The following is a 22051-nucleotide window of genomic DNA, read 5'->3' as shown; positions in this document are numbered from 1 at the left end:
AACTTAGGGTGGGCGGTCATAATCAAGGGTTTATAAGGGGCAGCTGTTTGGGGCTCAAGTCCTTTTTGGAAGTGCATTTGAACAGCAAGGTGGCTTGTTGTTGAAGGGAAATAGAGAAAAAAAAAATCTATAAATCTTCAGCATAGCGAGTGTGAGCGAGCTGAGTGTGACCTGAGCGTAAGTGTGGACGGCGGTAAGTGTGACTTGTGATTCAGTGACTTTGGAATCAGGGAGTTTCCAAGGGAGGAATTGCTGTCTGTTTTTAATTAATACTTGTATTTATTTTTTATTTAACGTTTCTGTGTGGTGCAATCCCCATTAGGAAATGTGCTCCACTATTGTTAATGCCATCCAGTGCACATCTTGCCACATGTATGCAGTCCTTGATCAGCCGGTCGAGGGTGCATACTGCTGTGCGAGATGTGAGCACGTTGTGCATTTGGAATCCCAGATTCTGCATCTAAATGTGCAGCTGGCAACACTGAGATCCATAGACAATATGGAGAGGAGTCTTCTGCTCACAGAGCAGACGCTCAATGGGATAGATGAGGAGGGGGATGGTAGGATGGAGCTGCAGAACAGTGAAGTAGGTAGCTGGGTGACATTCAGAAAGCGGGGTAGAGGGAAGAGTGCCAGGGAGGCTAGTCCTGATCTGGCTCACCCCAATAAGTTTGCTAAGTTGGCAGATGAGGGGGGTGCCAGTACAGGGGTAGCACTGCTGCAGCCAGGCATGTCTTCTGAAAGCCGGAGGAGTATCTGCTCCAGTAAGGGGGGAAATAGGAGAGCAGGGCAGGCCAGACAGGTGCTGGTAGTGGGGGCCTCAATTATTAGGGGAACAGATAGGGCAATCTGTCACAAAGACAGGGATCGTCGAACGGTGTGCTGCCTACCTGGTGCTCGAGTCCGACACATCGCTGATCGGGTTGACAGTTTACTGAGAGGGGCTGGTGAGGACCCAGCGGTCATGGTGCACATTGGCACAAATGACAAAGTTAGAGGTAGGTGGAAGGTCCTTAAAGATGATTTCAGGGAATTAGGCTGCAAGCTGAAAGCAAGGACCTCCAACGTGGTATTTTCCGAAATACTGCCTGTACCATGTGCTAAACCAGAGAGGCAACGGGAGATTAGGGAGGTTAATAAGTGGCTCAAGAATTGGTGTAGGAAGGAGGGGTTTGGGTTCCTGCAGAACTGGGCCGACTTCTCAGTTGGCTACAGGCTCTACGCTAGGGACGGGCTGCACCTCAATGGGGAAGGTGCAGCTGTGCTGGGGGAGAAAATGGCTAGAAGGTTGGAGGAGTGTTTAAACTAGGGATTGGGGGGGAGGGTATTCATTTTATAGGAGGGGAAGATAGTGCAGATAGAGACCTGGGCACAAATAAGGAAGTTGGGGGTGGCAGTGGCATGGGGGGTGGGGTTAGAACAGTTAGTAAATTAAGAAACAATAGAGGTAAAGAGAGGAACATCAAGTGCATGTATACTAATGCCAGAAGCCTCGCCAACAAAATGGATGATTTAGAACTAATGTTGTTGGAGCATAATTATGACATGGTGGGGATATCTGAGACGTGGCTGGATGAGAGCCATGACTGGGCTGTTAACTTGCAGGGCTATAGCCTTTTCAGAAATGACCGTACAGATAAGCGAGGGGGAGGGGTGTGTCTATATGTAAAATCAACCTTAAAACCCATCCTGAGTGATAATATAGGTGAATCTAATGAAAATGTAGAGTCCCTGTGGGTGGAGATAAGGGGAGGGGGAAAAAATAATAAATTACTGATAGGGGTTTGTTATAAATCTCCAAAAATAATGGAAGCAATGGAGAATATCCTCGTAAAGCAAATAGATGAAGCTGCGACTCAAGAAGTCATTATTATGGGGGACTTCAACTACCCTGAAATAGATTGGGGAACAGAAACCTGCAGTTCCAGTAAAGGTAATCGGTTTGTGACAATTATGAGAGACAATTACCTTTCACAACTGGTTCAGGACCCAACAAGAAGGGGGGCACTGCTAGACCTAATATTAACCAACAGGCCAGACCGCATATCAAATATAAGGGTTGGGGGTCACTTGGGGAATAGTGATCACAAAATAATAAGTTTTCATGTCTCCTTTAATAAGATGTGTAGTAGAGGGGTGACAAGGACACTAAACTTCAGGAGGGCAAATTTCCAACGGATGAGAGAGGATCTTGGTGCAATTAACTGGGACGATATCCTGAGACATAAAAGTACACAAAGAAAATGGGAGACGTTTATTAGCATCCTGGATAGGACCTGTGCACAGTATATACCGTATGGGAATAAACATAATAGAAATAGGAGGAAACCAATATGGCTAAATAGAGCTGTAAGGGGCGCAATAAGGGACAAAAAGAAAGCATTTAGAGAATTAAAGGAAGTAGGTAGTGAGGAGGCATTAAATAAATACAAAAAATTTAATAAATTCTGTAAAAAGCAAATCAAGGCAGCAAAGATTGACACAGAGAGACTCATTGCTAGAGAGAGCAAAAATAACCCCAAAATATTCTTTAACTACATAAATAGTAAGAAACTAAAAAATGATAGTGTTGGCCCCCTTAAAAATAGTCTGGGTGAAATGGTGGATGAGGATGAGGAAAAAGCCAATATGCTAAATGACTTTTTCTCATCAGTATTTACAAAAGAAAATCCCATGGCAGCCAATATGACTAGTGATAAAAATTCCCAATTAAATGTTACCTGCTTAACCCAGCAGGAAGTACTGCGGCGTCTAAAAATCACAAAAATTGACAAATCTCCAGGCCCGGATGGGATACACCCCCGAGTACTGCAGGAATTAAGTACAGTTATTGATAGACCATTATTTTTAATCTTTAAAGAGTCCATAATAACAGGGTCTGTACCACAGGACTGGCGTATAGCAAATGTGGTGCCAATATTCAAAAAGGGGACAAAAACTGAACTCGTAAATTATAGGCCAGTAAGCTTAACCTCTACTGTGGGTAAAATCCTGGAGGGCATTCTAAGGGATGCTATACTGGAGTATCTGAAGAGGAATAACCTCATGACCCAGTATCAGCACGGGTTTACTAGGGACCGTTCATGTCAGACTAATTTGATCAGCTTCTATGAAGAGGGAAGTTCCGGACTGGACCAAGGGAACCCAGTAGATGTAGTGTATATGGACTTTTCAAAAGCTTTTGATACGGTGCCACACAAAAGGTTGATACATAAAATGAGAATAATGGGGATAGGGGAAAATATGTGCAAGTGGGTTGAGAGCTGGCTCAGGGATAGGAAACAAAGGGTGGTTATTAATGGAGCACACTCGGACTGGGTCACGCTTAGTAGTGGGGTACCACAGGGGTCAGTATTGGGCCCTCTTCTTTTTAACATATTTATTAATGACCTTGTAGGGGGCATTCAGAGTAGAATTTCAATATTTGCAGATGACACTAAACTCTGCAGGGTAATCAATACAGAGGAGGACAATTTTATATTACAGGATGATTTATGTAAACTAGAAGCTTGGGCTGATAAATGGCAGATGAGCTTTAATGGGGATAAATGTAAGGTCATGCAATTGGGTAGAAGTAATACGATGTATAACTATGTGCTTAATTCTAAAAGTCTGGGCAAAACCGTCAATGAAAAAGACCTGGGTGTATGGGTGGATGACAAACTCATATTCAGTGGCCAGTGTCAGGCAGCTGCTACAAAGGCAAATAAAATAATGGGATGCATTAAAAGAGGCATAGATGCTCATGAGGAGAACATAATTTTACCTCTATACAAGTCACTAGTTCGACCACACTTAGAATACTGTGCACAGTTCTGGTATCCGGTGTATAAGAAAGACATAGCTGAACTAGAGCGGGTGCAGAGAAGAGCGACCAAGGTTATTAGAGGACTGGGGGGTCTGCAATACCAAGATAGGTTATTACACTTGGGGCTATTTAGTTTGGAAAAACGAAGGCTAAGGGGTGATCTTATGTTAATGTATAAATATATGAGGGGACAGTACAAAGACCTTTCTGATGATCTTTTTAATCATAGACCTGAGACAGGGACAAGGGGGCATCCTCTACGTCTGGAGGAAAGAAGGTTTAAGCATAATAACAGACGCGGGTTCTTTACTGTAAGAGCAGTGAGACTATGGAACTCTGCCGTATGATGCTGTAATGAGTGATTCATTACTTAAATTTAAGAGGGAACTGGATACCTTTCTGGAAAAGTATAATGTTACAGGTTATATATATTAGATTCCTTGATAAGGCGTTGATCCAGGGAACTAGTCTGATTGCCGTATGTGGGGTCGGGAAGGAATTTTTTTCCCCATGGTGGAGCTTACTCTTACCACATGGGGTTTTTTTTGCCTTCCCCTGGATCAACATGTTAGGGCATGTTAGGTTAGGCTATGGGTTGAACTAGATGGACTTAAAGTCTTCCTTCAACCTTAATAACTATGTAACTTGGCGAAAAAAAATTGCTTCTTTTGACAATTTCACCACCATTTCAGCCAATTCCACCAATATTGGCAGATCTAGGAGAAGGGGTGGTGAAGCCTGCCCGATAGATTCATTAACCCCTTCCCGACCCATGACGCCTATGTGGCGTCATGGAATGATCGCGTCCCTGCAGATCGGGTGAAGGGGTTAACTCCTATTTTACCCGATCTGCAGGGAGAGGGGGAGTGGTACTTCAGCCCAGGGGGGGTGGCTTCACCCCCCCGTGGCTACGATCGCTCTGATTGGCTGTTGAAAGTGAAACTGCCAATCAGAGCGATTTGTAATATTTCACCTAAAAAACTGGTGAAATATTACAATCCAGCCATGGCCGATGCTGCAATACCATCGGCCATGGCTGGAAAACCTGAAGTGACCCCCCCCCCACCCCACCGATCGCCCCACCAGTGCTCCGTTATGGGGTCCGGTCCCCTCCGTCCTGTGCTCCGCTCCCCCGTCCTCCTGCCCGCTCCCCCCCTGCTCCTATGTCACCCCCCGGTGCTCCGACGCCCCCCCGTGATCGGCAGCGGATCGGCCGCGGATCCGCAGCGGATCGGCCGCGGATCCGCCGCGGATCGGCCGCGGATCCGCAGCGGATCGGCCGCGGATCCGCAGCGGATCGGCCGCGGATCCGCAGCGGATCCGCAGCGGATCGGCCGCGGATCCGCAGCGGATCGGCCGCGGATCCGCCGCGGATTGGCCGCGGATCCGCAGCGGATTGGCCGCTGCGAATTCGAAGCAGTTTTCCATCAGGTTTACAGTACCATGTACACCTAAGGAAAACCAAATCCGCTGTGCCCATGGTGCGGAAAATTCCGTGCAGAAACGCTGCATTGTATTTTCCGCAGCATGTCAATTCTTTGTGCGGATTCCGCAGCGTTTTACACCTGTTCCTCAATAGGAATCCGCAGGTGAAATCCGCACAAAAAAACACTGGAAATCTGCTGTAAATCCGCAGGCAAAACGCAGTGCCTTTTACCTGCAGATTTTTCAAAAATTGTGCGGAAAAATCTCACACGAATCCGCAACGTGGGCACATAGCCTTAGGGTTAAGGTTGGAATTAGAGTTAGGGTTGGAATTAGGGCTAGGGTTTGAAATAGGGTTAAGATTAGGCTTGTGGTTAGGGTTACGGATAGGGTTAGGGGTGTGTTGGGGTTACAGTTGTGGTTAGGGTTGGGATTAGGGTTACGGTTGGGATTAGGGTTAGGATTAGGGTTGGAATTAGGGTTACGGTTGTGTTGCGGTTAGGGTTGTGGTTAGGGGTGTGTTGGGGTTAGGGTTGTGATTAGGGTTATGGCTACAGTTGGGATTAGGATTAGGGGTGTGTTGGGGTTAGTGTTGAAGTTAGAATTGAGGGGTTTCCACTGTTTAGGCACATCAGGGGTCTCCAAACGCAACATGGCGCCACCATTGATTCCAGCCAATCTTGCGTTCAAAAAGTCAAATGGTGCTCCCGCCCTTCCAAGCCCCGACGTGCGCCCAAACAGTGGTTTACCCCCACATTTGGGGTACCAGCGTACTCAGGACAAACTGGGCAACAACTGTTGGGGTCCAATTTCTCCTGTTACCGTTGCAAAAATAAAAAATTACTTGCTAAAACATAATTTTTGAGGAAAGAACAATTATTTTTTATTTTCACGGCTCTGCGTTATAAACTTCTGTGAAGCACTTGGGGGTTGAAAGTGCTCACCACACATCTAGATAAGTTCCTTCGGGGGTCTAGTTTCCAAAATGGGGTCACTTGTGGGGTGTTTCTACTGTTTAGGCACATCAGGGGCTCTGAAAAATGCAATGTGACGCCCGCAGACCATTCCATCAAAGTCTGCATTTCAAATGTCACTACTTCCCTTCCGAACCCTGACGTGTGCCCAAACAGTGGTTTACCCCCACATATGGGGTATCAGCGTACTCACAACAAACTGGGCAACAAATATTGGGGTCCAAATTCTCCTGTTACCCTTGTGAAAATAAAAAATTGCTTGCTAAAACATCTTTTTTGAGGAAAGAAAAATGATTTTTTATTTTCACGGCTCTGCGTTGTAAACTTCTGTGAAGCACTTGGGGGTTGAACGTGCTCACCACACATCTAGATAAGTTCCTTGGGGGGTCTAGTTTCCAAAATGGGGTCACTTGTGGGGGGTTTCTACTGTTTAGGCATATCAGGGGCTCTGCAAACGTAACATGATGCCCGCAGACCATTCCATCAAAGTCTGCATTCCAAAACGTCACTACTTCCCTTCCGAGCCCCGACATGTGCCCAAACAGTGGTTTACCCCCACATATGGGGTATCAGCGTACTCAGGAGAAACTGGACAACAACTTTTGGGGTCCAATTTCTCCTGTTACTCTTGCAAAAATAAAAAATTCTGGGCTAAAAAAATATTTTTGAGGAAAGGAAACACATTTATTATTTTCACGGCTCTGCGTTATAAACTTCTGTGAAGCACTTGGGGGTTCAAAGTGCTCACCACACATCTAGATAAGTTCCCTTGGGGGTCTAGTTTCCAAAATGGAGTCAATTGTGGGGAGTTCCTACTGTTTAGGCACATCAGGGGCTCTGCAAACGCAACCTGACGCCCGCAGAGCATTCCATCAAAGTCTGCATTTCAAAACGTCACTACTTCCCTTCCGAACCCCGACGTGTGCCAAAACAGTGGTTTACCCCCACATATGGGGTATTAGCGTACTCAGGAGAAACTGGACAACAACTTTTGGGGTCCAATTTCTCCTGTTACCCTTGGGAAAATAAAAAATTGTGGGCTAAAAAATCATTTTTGAGAAAAGAAAAATTATTTTTTATTTTCATGGCTCTGCGTTATAAACTTCTGTGAAGCACTTGGGGGTTCAAAGTGCCCACCACACATCTAGATTAGTTCCTAGGAAGGTCTAGTTTCCAAAATGGGGTCACTTGTGCGGGAGCTCCAATGTTTAGGCACACAGGGGCTCTCCAAACGCGACATGGTGTCCGCTAATGATTGGAGCTAATTTTCCATTCAAAAAGCCAAATGGCGTGCCTTCCCTTCCGAGCCCTGCCGTGCGCCCAAACAGTGGTTTACCCCCACATATGGGGTATCATCGTACTCAGGACAAACTGGACAACAACATTTGGGGTCCAATTTCTCCTATTACCCTTGGGAAAATAAAAAATTCTGGGCTAAAAATCATTTTTGAGGAAAGAAAAATTATTTTTTTATTTTCACGGCTCTGCGTTATAAACTTCTGTGAAGCACCTGGGGGTTATAAGTGCTCACTATGCATCTAGATAAGTTCCTTGGGGGGTCTAGTTTCCAAAATGGGGTCACTTGTAGGGGAGCTCCAATGTTTAGGCACACAGGGGCTCTCCAAACGCGACATGGTGTCCGCTAACGATTGGAGCTAATTTTCCATTCAAAAAGTCAAATGGCACGCCTCCCCTTCCGAGCCTTACCATGTGCCCAAACAGTGGTTTACCCCCACATGTGAGGAATTGGTGTACTCAGGAGAAATTGCCCAACAAAATTTAGGATCCATTTTATCCTGTTGCCCATGTGAAAATGAAAAAATTGAGGCTAAAATAATTTTTTTGTGAAAAAAAAGTACTTTTTCATTTTTACGGATCAATTTGTGAAGCACCTGGGGGTTTAAAGTGCTCACTATGCGCACTATGCAATAAAGATTGGAGCCAATTTTTCATTCAAAAAGTCAAATGGCGCTCCTTCCCTTCCGAGCCCTGCCGTGCGCCCAAACAGTGGTTTACCCCCACATATGAGGTATCGGCGTACTCAGAACAAATTGGACAACAACGTTCGTGGTACAGTTTCTCCTTTTACCCTTGGGAAAATAAAAAATTGTTGCTAAAAGATCATTTTTGTGACTAAAAAGTTAAATGTTCATTTTTTACTTCCATGTTGCTTCTGCTGCTGTGAAACACCTGAAGGGTTAATAAACTTCTTGAATGTGGTTTTGAGCACCTTGAGGGGTGCAGTTTTTAGAATGGTGTCACTTTGGGGTATTTTCAGCCATATAGAACCCTCAAACTGACTTCAAATGTGAGGTGGTCCCTAAAAAAAAATGGATTTGTAAATTTTGTTGTAAAAATGAGAAATCACTGGTCAAATTTTAACCCTTATAACTTCCTAGCAAAAAAAAAATTTGTTTCCAAAATTGTGCTGATGTAAAGTAGACATGTGGGAAATGTTATTTATTAACTATTTTGTGTCACATAACTCTCTGGTTTAACAGAATAAAAATTCAAAATGTGAAAATTGCGAAATTTTCAAAATTTTTGCCAAATTTCCGTTTTTTTCACAAATAAACTCAGAAATTATCGACCTAAATTTACCACTAACATGAAGCCCAATATGTCACGAAAAAACAATCTCAGAATCGCTAGGATCCGTTGAAGCGTTCCTGAGTTATTACCTCATAAAGGGACACTGGTCAGAATTGCAAAAAACGGCAAGGTCATGAAGGGGTTAAAAGTTGTGGCGTATGTTGTGCAAGAAATGTTACTCCAGCACCTCCAGTACAGTCTGTATGTCAGTGACGAAGATCCCGGATCATACATTCAGTGTTGTATATTTGGGTACACACAATGTGCTGCTGCACGTTCTGATATTTAGTTTTGTGTTGGGTCTAAAATCCACAAATATATACAGTATCTTTTTACCTAGTGGATGGAAAAAATGGGCAATGGGACGTACGTGTTTCGCAATGAACGTGCAGAAGTAAAGGAGGCAGAAAGACACTCTACAAGGCAGCAGAAAAATCTGGAAGTCTTATTTGTCAAGATTCAGGAAGAATATGAAAAAAAGGAAGGTAGGACTGTGGTATTAACAAGGTTGTACTGTAAGTAAAATATATGGCACATAGAGATGTCACCTTCTCTGGGTTGCAGTTGCTGCATCCAGTTGTAGGTAGGGTTCTCCTCCCACAGACACCCCTTTCTCAGATGGACATCATTGATCTGGCTTTCATTCCCTGCAGAACTTCTGTTACCTATAAAATGTATGCTTGGAAATGTAGTATTATGTTCTGGCCATGTAATACATGGATGACTCAGATCTGCCACTATTTATGGCTCATAGAGGAAGTCCTGAGCTGAAGAACTAATTTATGGCCTATTAGAGCCTTTATACAGACTTTGTTCTGTAAGTAACTCCTTTAAATAGATTTGTATCTAACCTTTAATTAAATAGAAGTGTAAAAAAGTTTAATTTTTTTTCATGATTGGTTTGGTGCTTGTATGTTGTCAAAGTGTTATTGTTTATAGACCATGTCAAACAACTAAAATGTCAAAATCCTACCATTGAGCCACTGGGTAGGACAAAAATATAGTTACTACAGATGTATGCTTTTGCAGTTTGTGCTGAAAAAAAACGACCACGACGCCAGAGTTTAAGTGAACCACAGATCCGCACTCTTCAGGATGGGGCAGAGCTATACGAAGCTCTACAGAACGAGCCCGACCCCAGCTACCTTGAGGTATGAGTTATGACATAGTCCTCTACTGACCTCTAGGTCTAGGTCTAGGTCTGTTGAGCAGTCTTCCTTGTGGCTGACATCCCCTGCCATAAACCTCTCAGAGGTGACCTCTTCCATTTGTGGTTTCTCTGAACATCATGAACAATGCTGAAAGCTCCTCTTGGATCTACCACAGTATGTTTTTTTTTTCTGTGATATTAAAGGGAACCTGTCACCCCGTTTTTTAAAGATGAGATGATAATAGCGTTAAATAGGGGCAGAGCTGTGCTTTACATTAGTGTCTTTTTTGTGCCTTTATTCCCCCACCTATGCTGCCGAAATACCTTTGTAAAGTCGCCGTTTTGGGCTGTCACTCACGCTGGTCTGGTCGAATGGGCGTGGTGACATCGCTGTTTCTTCCCCCAGATCTTGCTTATCTTTCCGTTGGTGGCGTAGTGGTTTGCGCATGTCCAACTGCCGAATCCACTTCCCCGGTTGAAGAAAAAGAGCGCGATCTGCGCTATTCCTCTGGTCATCGGTGGGGGCGGCCATCTTCCTGAGGCCGCGCGTGTGCAGATGGAGTGCTCTGCTGCCCGGGGCTTCAGGAAAATGGCCGCGGGATGCCGCGCCTGCGCAGATGGAGATCGCGGCGGCCATTTTCCTGAAGCCGAGTTAGCATCTCGAAAATGTAGTAGGTCAGAGGAAGTGGAATAAAATGACACCTTGATATTAGTGATCTGATGTCTTATTCTTTTACATGCTTGAAAAAGTCCTATGGCTGGTCGGAACGTCGCATCTATGGCAGAATAAATGGAATTGGACCTAGTATCTTCTATTTAATTTTTTCAAAGTGGACTCCTTGGAACTTTTTAACCTTGCATCTTTTTTTTGTGCCTATGTGCCGTTTTGTAATTTTCCATTATTGGAATGCTGCGAGCCGCCTTTATATTTTTATGTCAGTCATTACATGTCTCACACTGGTAATAATAATAATCTTTATTTTTATATAGTGCTAACATATTCCGCAGCGCTTTACAGTTTGCACACATTAACATCACTGTCCCCGTTGGGGCTCACAATCTAAATTGGTAATTCCCCTTTCAGTTAAAATTTACTCTGGAAGGAGATCTATGTCCGGCTTATAGATCTTAACAGCTCATTTACGTATTAAGAAAAATATGGATTTCTTTGGAATTAGACATTGGATCCCAGATATCAAGGTATCGGTTTATTCAGCTTCCTGTTACCTACATGCCCATATAGACGGCTTAGGGGATTGACCATACTGACCGATTCCCTTTAAAGATGCCGTGTGTGCACATACCCTTAGCTTTAGATATTTAGATGCCTTAAACCACCACCTGGTCTTCTCTCTCAACATTTACCAAATTCTCCCAGCGTTCACGTTTACATCCTCGGATGCTTCTCTCATTCTTCTTCAAATGAAACTAGCAAGAAAATAGTTACCGTACCATAATGTCAAGACATCGCTCCCACAGTTTTCTTTTTCTGTTCCTTTCCAGACATTCTTGTGCTTGTTCTAAATTTTCACTCTGTTTTCCGTGTCCTCCAGTGAATGTGGAAACCTGTCAATATGAATCCTATACCGCAAGGGATAATGTATAAATATACAATGTAATAGGTTGGAGATTTCCATCATATATGACAGGATTCAACCATGGTGTGAACAGAGACTGAGTCACTTTGTGACTTTGTGATGAAACGAATCCACTCCACTCGCTAAATAACAAATGTTTCTGCTCTCAGTCCTGTCTATGTAGTGATCAGCTGAGGGCTGTAAATCATCACAGGCAATTATTAACCGATAAGAGGCAGGCACAGATCCAGGCCGAATTCAGGAAGGCCATCGAGTCCTCTGAGCAAGAAGCTGGTAGCGGCACACGCAGGGATGTAACGCCAGTATGGAAGATACGGATCGTGGATTACAAAGATGATGGCGCTAACTCAGGTTTGTTTGATGGCCAATTACAGGGCTTGTCGCCCAAACCATGCCCCTTGTTATATGAAACTTATCCTCTTTATCGAAGAGGAGCTTGTTGCAGTAGTTTTCCCACTCTGGTTAATAGAGAGGGGGCCCAAAACGCAGATGACACAGGGAACCAAAATGCAGACGACACGGGGACCATTTTTTTTTTGTGTACGTGAAAATGACTGCTGTCTGAATGAGGCCTAATTTATAAGAGTCGATAATCTGCACACGATTGTTTGTAGGTTCGATTGCTCCCGGTCATCTGCTTGTATAAATATGCTAGTGATCACCTGATATATGAGCAAAACGTGTGTTTGTCCTACGATTTGTATCATTTATGCCGGAAAAAATGTACTGTTAGCAGCACATCGCCACATGTAAAGAGAGGGGATGTGCTGCTGATAACGAGCTGTGTGGGGAAAGAAATATTAGGGTGCGTGTCCACTGTCCGGATTGACGGCGCGGAAAACCCGCTCCGCCCAAAGCGCCGCCCCCTTCTGTAGGCGCGGTAATTACGGATATGTTCATTGCACACATCTGGAATCTCCGCTCCCCATACATAGGACTGTGTTATTTACCTTGCTGCGACGGAACGTCGCCACAAGGTAAACAGAAATGCTGCGTTCTAAAAAGATGCGCTGCATGTCCGTAAACGCAGGGCCACTGGATGCATGTTCGCACGCATAGTGGAGACGGGATTTGATAAAATCCCCTCCACTATGCTGTAACATCTGGACACTGCCGGTTGTACGCAGCGTTCAATCCACAGCTATTCCGGATGTAATCCAGCCCGTGGAAACATACCCTTAGATTCCAAGTGTTAATCATGATGTATAAACAGGACAGTAAACCAGCGCCTTTAGGTTCATTGACAGAATCAAATCTGCATATCTCGCTACACCATTAATCTAGAGCAGGGGCAAACGCCAGGCCATGGGTATTATCAGATCAATCTAGAGCAGGGGCAAACGCCAGGCCATGGGTATTATCAGATCAATCTAGAGCAGGGGCAAACGCCAGGCCATGGGTATTATCAGATCAATCTAGAGCAGGGGCAAACGCCAGGCCATGGGCATTATCAGATCAATCTAGAGCAGGGGCAAACGCCAGGCCATGGATATTATCAGATCAATCTAGAGCAGGGGCAAACGCCAGGCCATGGGCATTATCAGATCAATCTAGAGCAGGGGCAAACGCCAGGCCATGGGTATTATCAGATCAATCTAGAGCAGGGGCAAACGCCAGGCCATGGGTATTATCAGATCAATCTAGAGCAGGGGCAAACGCCAGGCCATGGGTATTATCAGATCAATCTAGAGCAGGGGCAAACGCCAGGCCATGGGTATTATCAGATCAATCTAGAGCAGGGGCAAACGCCAGGCCATGGGTATTATCAGATCAATCTAGAGCAGGGGCAAACGCCAGGCCATGGGTATTATCAGATCAATCTAGAGCAGGGGCAAACGCCAGGCCATGGGCATTATCAGATCAATCTAGAGCAGGGGCAAACGCCAGGCCATGGGCATTATCAGATCAATCTAGAGCAGGGGCAAACGCCAGGCCATGGATATTATCAGATCAATCTAGAGCAGGGGCAAACGCCAGGCCATGGGTATTATCAGATCAATCTAGAGCAGGGGCAAACGCCAGGCCATGGGTATTATCAGATCAATCTAGAGCAGGGGCAAACGCCAGGCCATGGGCATTATCAGATCAATCTAGAGCAGGGGCAAACGCCAGGCCATGGGCATTATCAGATCAATCTAGAGCAGGGGCAAACGCCAGGCCATGGGTATTATCAGATCAATCTAGAGCAGGGGCAAACGCCAGGCCATGGTTATCATGAACAGATGAATCTAGAGCAGGGGCAAACGTCAGGTCATGGGTATTATCAGATCAATCTAGAGCACGGGCAAATGCCTGATCATAGGTATCATGAGCAGTAGAACATTTTTAGCATGGGGGATATTAAAATGTCTGCTCCCCTAAGCTTGTACAATTTTGGAAATGATCGAGCCATGTAGATGACAAAAGACTTGTTAATTTGCAGACAGTGCTCCATAAGCTTGGGACAGAGTTCTGGGCGACATAATATTGTGCGGTGTATATTTTATATCCTTTACACAGCTTACATGTTAAACATATGGCGGCCATTACCTGATGTAGTGTCACTGCTAAAAGAGGGAGGACGTTTCAAGATCTATCAGCTGGCAGCTTCGCCGTCAAAGGGAAGCTCTGACACGGCCGCGGTGCAGCTGACCGTCACCAAGAAGACACAGTTCCAGCAGCTGCCGGTAAGAGAATCTGAGATGAGCCCTCACTGGGGGGATATATCCTGCATATTATCATGGGGAAATGTTTATTATCAGCCCCTACAGGACGTTCTGGAGCAGGTTTACGCTGAGAGGCAAGTGACGGAGTTTAGTCAGTTTGTGGAGCCTCATTTCACTGCTGCGTATGGAGAAGTGGATGTGGTGGGACTGGTGATCTGCACACAACTAAAACCAGGTATAATGGCCTATACGACCAGTGCTACACGCCAAAACATGGCATCTAACAATTGTCAATAGGGTCGTGTCACGGCCTGTCACCTCACATGGCACCATAGCCCTAAATAAATGCTGTTCATATGGTCCTGAAATATTCCTCTAAATATGGGATATATACATATTCTATGTTCACATCAGACTTACATTTGCTATGCACTAAACATAACCTGCAATAAATATATGTGGTACCTTTCAGTTATGACAAACTCATGTATCTGAGAAATGAATTCCCCCATGGACTCATCATAAATGTAAAATCTGTCTCAACCTTCAAGAACTGAAATACTGAATTGTAATCGTTTTCTCTGTCTGTAATGTTAAATATGAGCACAAATATTGAACATTTTAGGCGCTGCACCCCTGGTTTATTTGTCGGATGAGACCAGTAATGTTGTAGCACTGAAGTTCTATACAGACCTGGGACAGCTGGCCCTGGAAGAGCCCACCAGACCGAGCACCTTCATCGCTGCTGCCAACCTGCGCTGGAGGTCAGAGCACATGTCTGGAGTTCCTGTATTGTTTGCTGGAGATCGGTCCTTTATTGCAGCAAATCCCAAAGAGCAGCACCTCCAAAGAGGTATTCAGAAACTTCGGCAGTCCATACAGGTATCTAAACCGAGAAACTAGTAATATAAATGCCTCATTGGTGGCCTATAACCTAAACACCAAGTATCCTTCACTTCTCCTTTGCTTTCAGTTTGAATCCTCTTGTTGTATACGTGTGCCGGAGCAGACGCGGTGGAAAATCTGCCACATATTTGTTGACTTGTTTTTGCTACAAATCCTTGGCAAATACAAAACCAACTCTGTGGCCCCAGTTCATCAAAGCAATTATGCCAGAATTATTTCTTAAATTGCTTTGAAAAGTCGCTACATGGAGTTCTGCAAAAATTAGATTATCGTATATACTCGAGTATAAGCCGAGATTTTCAGCCTATTTTTTTAGGCTGAAAGTGCTCCTCGGCTTATACTCAAGTCATGGTCCCAGGGGGTCGGCGGCAGGTGTCACATCATACTCACCTCCCGGTGCGTCTCTGCATGTCCCTGCTTCTCCGGCGCCCACAGCTCTTCCTGTGTTCAGCGGTCACATGGTACCGCTCATTAATGTAATGAATATGGACGCGACTCCACTCCCATAGGGGTAGAGCCGCATATTCATTACTTTAATGAGCGGTACCAGTGACCGCTGAACACAGGAACAAGCTGCCGGCGCCATCGCATCGGAGAAGCAGGGACCGCACCGGGAGGGTGTGTATTACGGGGGAGGGTGAGCCACGGGATATTCACCTGTCCCCGTTCCACTGCCGCGCGCTGCTCCGTCTTCCACGTCCTCTGGCTGTGACGTTCAGGTCAGACGCGATGATGTGTTTAGTGTGTGCGACACCCTCTGCCTGAACAGTCACTGCAGAGAGACGGAAGACACAGCGGCTCGCGGTGGTGGAACGGGAACAGGTGAATATCGCAAGTGCCGGTGTCCCCGCCTGCTCAGGACAAGAGGTGAGTATGTCGTTTTTTGGTTTTTTTTAATCGCAGCAGCATATGGGGCAAATGTTATGGGACCACAATCAACCTTTATGCAGCATTATATGGGGCATATTTTATTATGGAGCATCTTATGGGTCCCATCATGACCTTTATGGAGCATTATATGGGGCTCCTGATTCAATATAGATATTCAAAAACACTTAACCTACTGATATCTCAATGAATTTTACTTTTATTGGTATCTATATTTATTTTTTAAATTTACCAGTAGCTGCTGTATTTCCCACACTAGGCTGATGCTTGAGTCATTCAGTTTTCCCATTTTTTTGTGACAAAATTAGGGGTCTCTGGTTATACTCGAGTATATACAGTAATTTTGGTGTTTCCACACCAGTTTTACCCAGCTCCGCCAAAAGGGATGCCACAGCTTGTCTAATTCATGACGTACTAAGGCATTCCTTATGCGATAAATCTTACTCCAGTCCATGACTAGAGTAAGATTTGTGGCGAGGTGCACATCACTTATCAGACATGTCTTTTAATGAACCAGGACTCCTACACACCCCCGCACCAAGACCGGCATGAAGATCACCAGTTCTGATGAATCCAGGCATGTATGTTAAAAATTGAATTCATAGATCCATGTTTCTTGGGCCATAGTGCACTGACTTTTGGGTCTAGTTTCCTGAACTCAACAGCCTCATAAAGTGAAAATCCTGAAATTCTTTATCCAAATCTCCTTCATGGAAAAATTCAACAGCATGTGGATGTGTTGTTGAAATCTCTCCCACATGTCTGGTCCAGAAATCGGATTTTTTGAGCACAAACCCCTCTGAAAATGTTTTTTGTTACATGGTAAATATGCTGAAGCAATGAGGGTATTTACACAAGTACAGTCACAGTATTTGCCCTGCAGGCATGATAGTGTGAACATACCCTTATGTGACAAAGAAAAACTGAGTCGTCATGCTGAGGTTTCGAAGCAGAAATTGAGCAGTAACTCCAAGTTTGAGAGGAGTTTTGAAATTTGGAAAGTTTCAGCTCGGTGGCTATGTGCACAAATAGTATTTTGAGGAGTTTTTGGAGCAGAACCTGAGATGACACTTCAAATCCTCTCCAAAAATACAAAACTCTAAAACTTAAAGGTTCTGCTTAGTTTTCTATAAAAAAAATAAGCTAAAAGGCTACACATACCCAGTTTCTGCTTAAAAAAAAAAACAAAAAACTTCTCAAAGAACTTCATGTGCACATACTTGTAGATTAACATTGCACACAGTCTTCACAATGTATATAGACCTGCATTATGCGACAGGCACATGCTGGATACAGTAGTCTATATAATCCATATAGTCTGTGCATGAAATGTGTGCCGGACACACAATCCACATGTGTCTGCAGGTAGCATGAAGAAGGTATTAGTATTTTCTAGAAACATTTCCTATCAGTTTGTTCAGGTGTGAAGTCACCAGTTCCTCCTTTGTATATGGATATAGGAACATAACGCTCCATTAATAAATCCATAAAAGCTTAGTATTTATTTCCCTCTTTTAGATAGCGCCACTAATTCCGCAGCACTTTACAGACATAATCATCGCTGTCCACAATCAAAATTCCCTGTCAGTATGTCATTGGAATATGGGATAAAATCAGAGAATGCCGTCCTGTCTGTATGCTCTCGTGTCCTCCCCTGCCCAGGAGCTGTGGTATGATCAGACCATGTTCCCGTACGGTCAGACACGGCCATTACACAGCAGGGGCACATGTATAAGATTATCTCCGCACAGGAACATTTTATTTAAACACATTTATCTCTCAGCTCCCTAGTTATCCGCCAATTCTCCCCTCTGAAAATCCTTTCATCATGTCCTAATTTCCCAATGTATTCAGTTCAGACTATTAATACAGACCTACAAAGCCATCCATAATGTCTCCTCCATATATCTCTGAACTAATCTCCCGATATCTTCCAACACGTAATCGCCAGTCCTCTCGAGACCATCTTCTCTCCTCCACACTTATATGTTCCTCACCCAATCGTCTACGATACTTTTCCCAAGAATCCCCCATACTTTGGTATTCTATGCCTCACCACGTCTAATTCCACCACATTCGGAACTTTCAGATGAAACTTGAAAAAGCATCTTTTCAAGAACTCTCACAGCCCACAATAACCCCCTGCCACCTCACCACCACCGGCGCTGCCGCAACCCCCAACCTACCTGCTTCCCCATTGCCCTGTAGACTGTAAGACCGCAAGGTCAGGGCCCTCTGCTGTCTGTGTCAGTCTGTCATTGTTCTCTGTAATTTTTATATTTGTATCTTGTATGTAACCTGCTGTCATGTACAGCACCACACAATCAATGGTGATCTAAATATCTATATAATTGTCTAAGGGGTACTTCCGTCTGTTTGTCTGTAATGGAAATCCCGTGTCGCTGAATCAGTGACTGGCTTATTCCGGCCGTGAATTGGCCTCTCCCTACTCCCCTCCAGTCAGCGCCAGTGTGTCGCCCCATCCCGGACCAACTTTTTACTATTGATGCTCCTATGCAACATCAATAGTAAAAAGATATAATGTTAAAAATAATAAAAAATTGTGCTATTCTCACCTTCCGCCATCCACCGATGCGTGCGATGCTGCCGCCGCCAGCTTCCGTTCCCACTGATGCATTGCGAAATTACCCAGATGACTTAGCGGTCTCGCGAGAACGCTAAGTCATCTGGGTAATTTCGCAATGAATCACTGGGAACGGAAGCTGGCGGCAGCATCGCACGCATCAGGACAGCTTCGCTGGACGCCGGAGGGTGAGTACATAACTATTTTTTATTTTAATTCTTTTTTTTAACAGGGATAAGGTGCCCACACTGCTATATACTACGTGGGCTGTGTTATATACTACGTGGGCTGTGTTATATACTGCGTGGGCTGTGTTATATACTGCGTGGGCTGTGTTATATACTGCGTGGGCTGTGTTATATACTGCGTGGGCTGTGTTATATACTGCGTGGGCTGTTATATACTGCGTGGGCTGTGTTATATACTGCGTGGGCTGTGTTATATACTGCGTGGGCTGTGTTATATACTGCGTGGGCTGTGTTATATACTGCGTGGGCTGTGTTATATACTGCGTGGGCTGTGTTATATACTGCGTGGGCTGTGTTATATACTGCGTGGGCTGTGTTATATACTGCGTGGGCTGTGTTATATACTGCGTGGGCTGTGTTATATACTGCGTGGGCTGTGCTATATACTACGTGGCTGTGCTATATACTACGTGGCTGTGTTACGTGGGCTGTGCTATATAGTATGTGGCTGCTATATAGTATGAGGCTGCTATATAGTATGTGTGAAAATCAAACAATAACCCCAGACTGGAAGGATGCTTGTAGGCGATAAATAAATACGAAACCACTAGTTATAGTGACATATAGCATCCGTACCAACAATTAGTAAGCACCTGTTCTACGCTAAATAGGTAGAATCATATAGAAATTGAAGCGTATATAGAACAAGAAATATAGAAACTGAAGCGTATATTGAACAAGAAATGTAACAATCTTTATTGAAACAAAATATACAGATATCTAAAATAATACCCACAGGGAGTGTCTGGTTAATGAGCCAAGGAAGACAAAAGTGGCACCATTACTGAGCAGATGGTCTGGCAAGACCTAGTGAGACATACATAACATGGTATGTTGCTGTGTAACAAGAAACTACTGCATTAGAAAACACAATGATACTCTAGGCATAAATTGCTAAAGGCAGATACGTAAAGCCATAGTGGCGAGCCAAAGTTACCATGCATTAGACATATAATAAACAGCAGAAAAACCCGCTGTACTCGCAACAACCGTAACAAGAATGGATAACGGGGTCTTACCAAAGCTCAGGAGATGGTGCCATGACCCCTACGCGCGTTTCGGCGGCGTGCCTTTGTCAGGGGGATGTCCCCTTGAGAAAGCAAGCAAGATAGCAGCGAAACGTGCGTCGGGGGTTGCGCCCAATCCAGGGGTCGCAGTACTGGGTAAGATCCTGACATGGTTGGTGTTCTAGTGGGGGCTTTTCACTTATATTGCTCCTAAGGACACTCCTCACACTTACCCTCTCCTTGGACTATTTTTTTTTATTTTTTTTGCTAGACCCTTACTGCTTCAGCCGCACGGACGGCATTTGTGATTAATGGGATAGAAAAGCGGGTCTTGCATTTTGGTCCTTTCTGGGGGTTTTGGGGGTCATGGATCCTTTATGTAGGCATTATTACACGCTAACAAATTTACATTGTATTATTTGTTGCTAACAATGGATACCGGTACTGATGCTATTTTCTGGTGTTTTCATTTGGTGTTTTTTAAGTGTCATTTTTAATAATTTTTCTAATAAAATTAATATGTATTTTCTCTAAACACTCCTGTTGTCCTCCTGTTTTGATAAATAATAATGTTGTTCTTGGTGGGATTTGACCACAGGAACCCAGTGCTACTGGGCAACAGTGCTACTAACCACTGAGCCACCAAGCTACGCACTGAACTGGATCCATGCGTTATTTTATATGGGAGCAGTGACCTCCCTGTAATAATCCAAGTGCTCTGAAGTGAAGTCACGGCTGGCCAGTCCTAATACACCCCATAAATTGGGGAAAGTGCGTCTTCTGTATTCGTGCAGGAAATGTAGGGTATTTTTCTCATACACAATGATAACGTAGTATAAATAAATAGACTGACTTAAAACCATTAGAAAACTCCATCTGTAACTGAAGCTTTTCTTTTATGCTCAGTCTGTTCCAGAGTTTTGTAAAGAAGTGGAGAATAAACTAATGAACATCCTGCAAGCTCAAAACCCCCAAGAAAGAGCGTCCTTGACACATTGCAGTGTGGACCCGCGCCCTCATGTAGCTCCTGGAAGCCGATGTTCAGTAAGTTAACACTTTGCTGTTTTTTTAGCACCATTAAACATTGATAAAATGGTACATGTGGCAGGTAAATATGGTACATGTGGCAGGTAAATATGTTACACGTGTTAAAACGTTTTCTCGGTTGTTTCATTGGGGAACACAGAACCATGGGTTGTATGCTGCTATTTGTAAGCTAACCCTATGAATGTGTCTTAGAAAAAAGCTGCCTCTTCCCCACATACAACACTCAGCCATTTAGTTTAGCTCCGGGTCTTGAGCCAGGCTCGACTCCCAGGGGCCAGGTTCCTGCCTTGACTGCTCTGGTTTAGCAAAACGTAAGCAAACTCAGGGCCATCATATTAGCCCTCATGGATCTGGGGGGCTTCAATCTGGTCTTGCACGATCCTACAATCCTCTCATTTCATGCTGATCAGAGATATCTCTCCATCTTGGCTTTCCGGCAGAATGATATTTTCTTGTAATGATCTCTTCCATCAGGCGAGGTTCAGAGGGGGGCTCTCACCTGTCTCTCCTTCAGGACAGAGCGGTCTGGTGTTCGGCTGCCTCATTAGAGGGTTCTCCGAATTCACCTTAATGAGCCGATGGCTCTCCTTCCTTTAGGTACTTAGCCTTCCTTTTCCCTGAGAGGTTTTTACACAATCTGACATTGCCAGAGTTGTGCAGCTCTACCTGTCCCTCACAGGTTGCCTTGTGCTCATACTCATCGCAGTATGTTCTGGCAGATGTATGACCGCCTCTATGGCTACCATACATCTCTGGTTTTGATAGGCCAATATAGAAGGTCGGGCTAAGATAGGGTGCCCCTGCCAGGGCACGGCTCACTTGCCCCGCAGGGTAGATGCCTCCTTGGGTCTTGCGCCTCCAGGCGTCTGTTCTAATCCGCGGCTGCTTAGTCTTCTGTCCACATCGTTGTGGAGCACTTACTTGTGCGTCTAGGGATGCAAGTTTTAGCTGAATGGTATTACAAGCAGCAATTGCTCAGGTAGTAATCTGAGGGATTGTTGTTCTTCCTTCTGCGGTACTGGTATTCGTTGGGTCCCCCAATGAAGTGACTGAGATAATAAAGGTTTTTGATACCATAAAATCTTTCTCATAGCCTTCATTGGTGGATACAGCAGCCTTGTTTTGGGTATGGAGAGGTTCTTGGATTTGCTCCTTTCACTGATTTTGCACTAACTGAAC

The 22051-nt window shown here is 44.5% G+C and overlaps 1 protein-coding gene across 3 annotated transcripts in view; it reads left to right on the top strand.

Moving 5' to 3' along the window:
- Positions 1–22051, top strand: part of BRCA2 (BRCA2 DNA repair associated) — a 114140-nt gene that overhangs the window by 90163 nt on the left and 1926 nt on the right. For all 3 annotated transcript variants that reach the window (XM_077298246.1, XM_077298249.1, XM_077298248.1), the window contains exons 19-25: positions 9140–9284; positions 9829–9950; positions 11697–11898; positions 14047–14213; positions 14289–14427; positions 14818–15074; positions 20732–20869. In XM_077298246.1, the coding sequence (XP_077154361.1) occupies positions 9140–9284; positions 9829–9950; positions 11697–11898; positions 14047–14213; positions 14289–14427; positions 14818–15074; positions 20732–20869 (1170 nt within the window). The remainder of the gene's footprint in view (positions 1–9139; positions 9285–9828; positions 9951–11696; positions 11899–14046; positions 14214–14288; positions 14428–14817; positions 15075–20731; positions 20870–22051) is intronic.

This window comes from Ranitomeya variabilis, chromosome 3, assembly GCF_051348905.1.
Source record: "Ranitomeya variabilis isolate aRanVar5 chromosome 3, aRanVar5.hap1, whole genome shotgun sequence".
In the NCBI taxonomy this organism is placed as follows: Eukaryota; Metazoa; Chordata; class Amphibia; order Anura; family Dendrobatidae; genus Ranitomeya; species Ranitomeya variabilis.
This window is presented reverse-complemented; position numbering and strand designations above follow the sequence as displayed.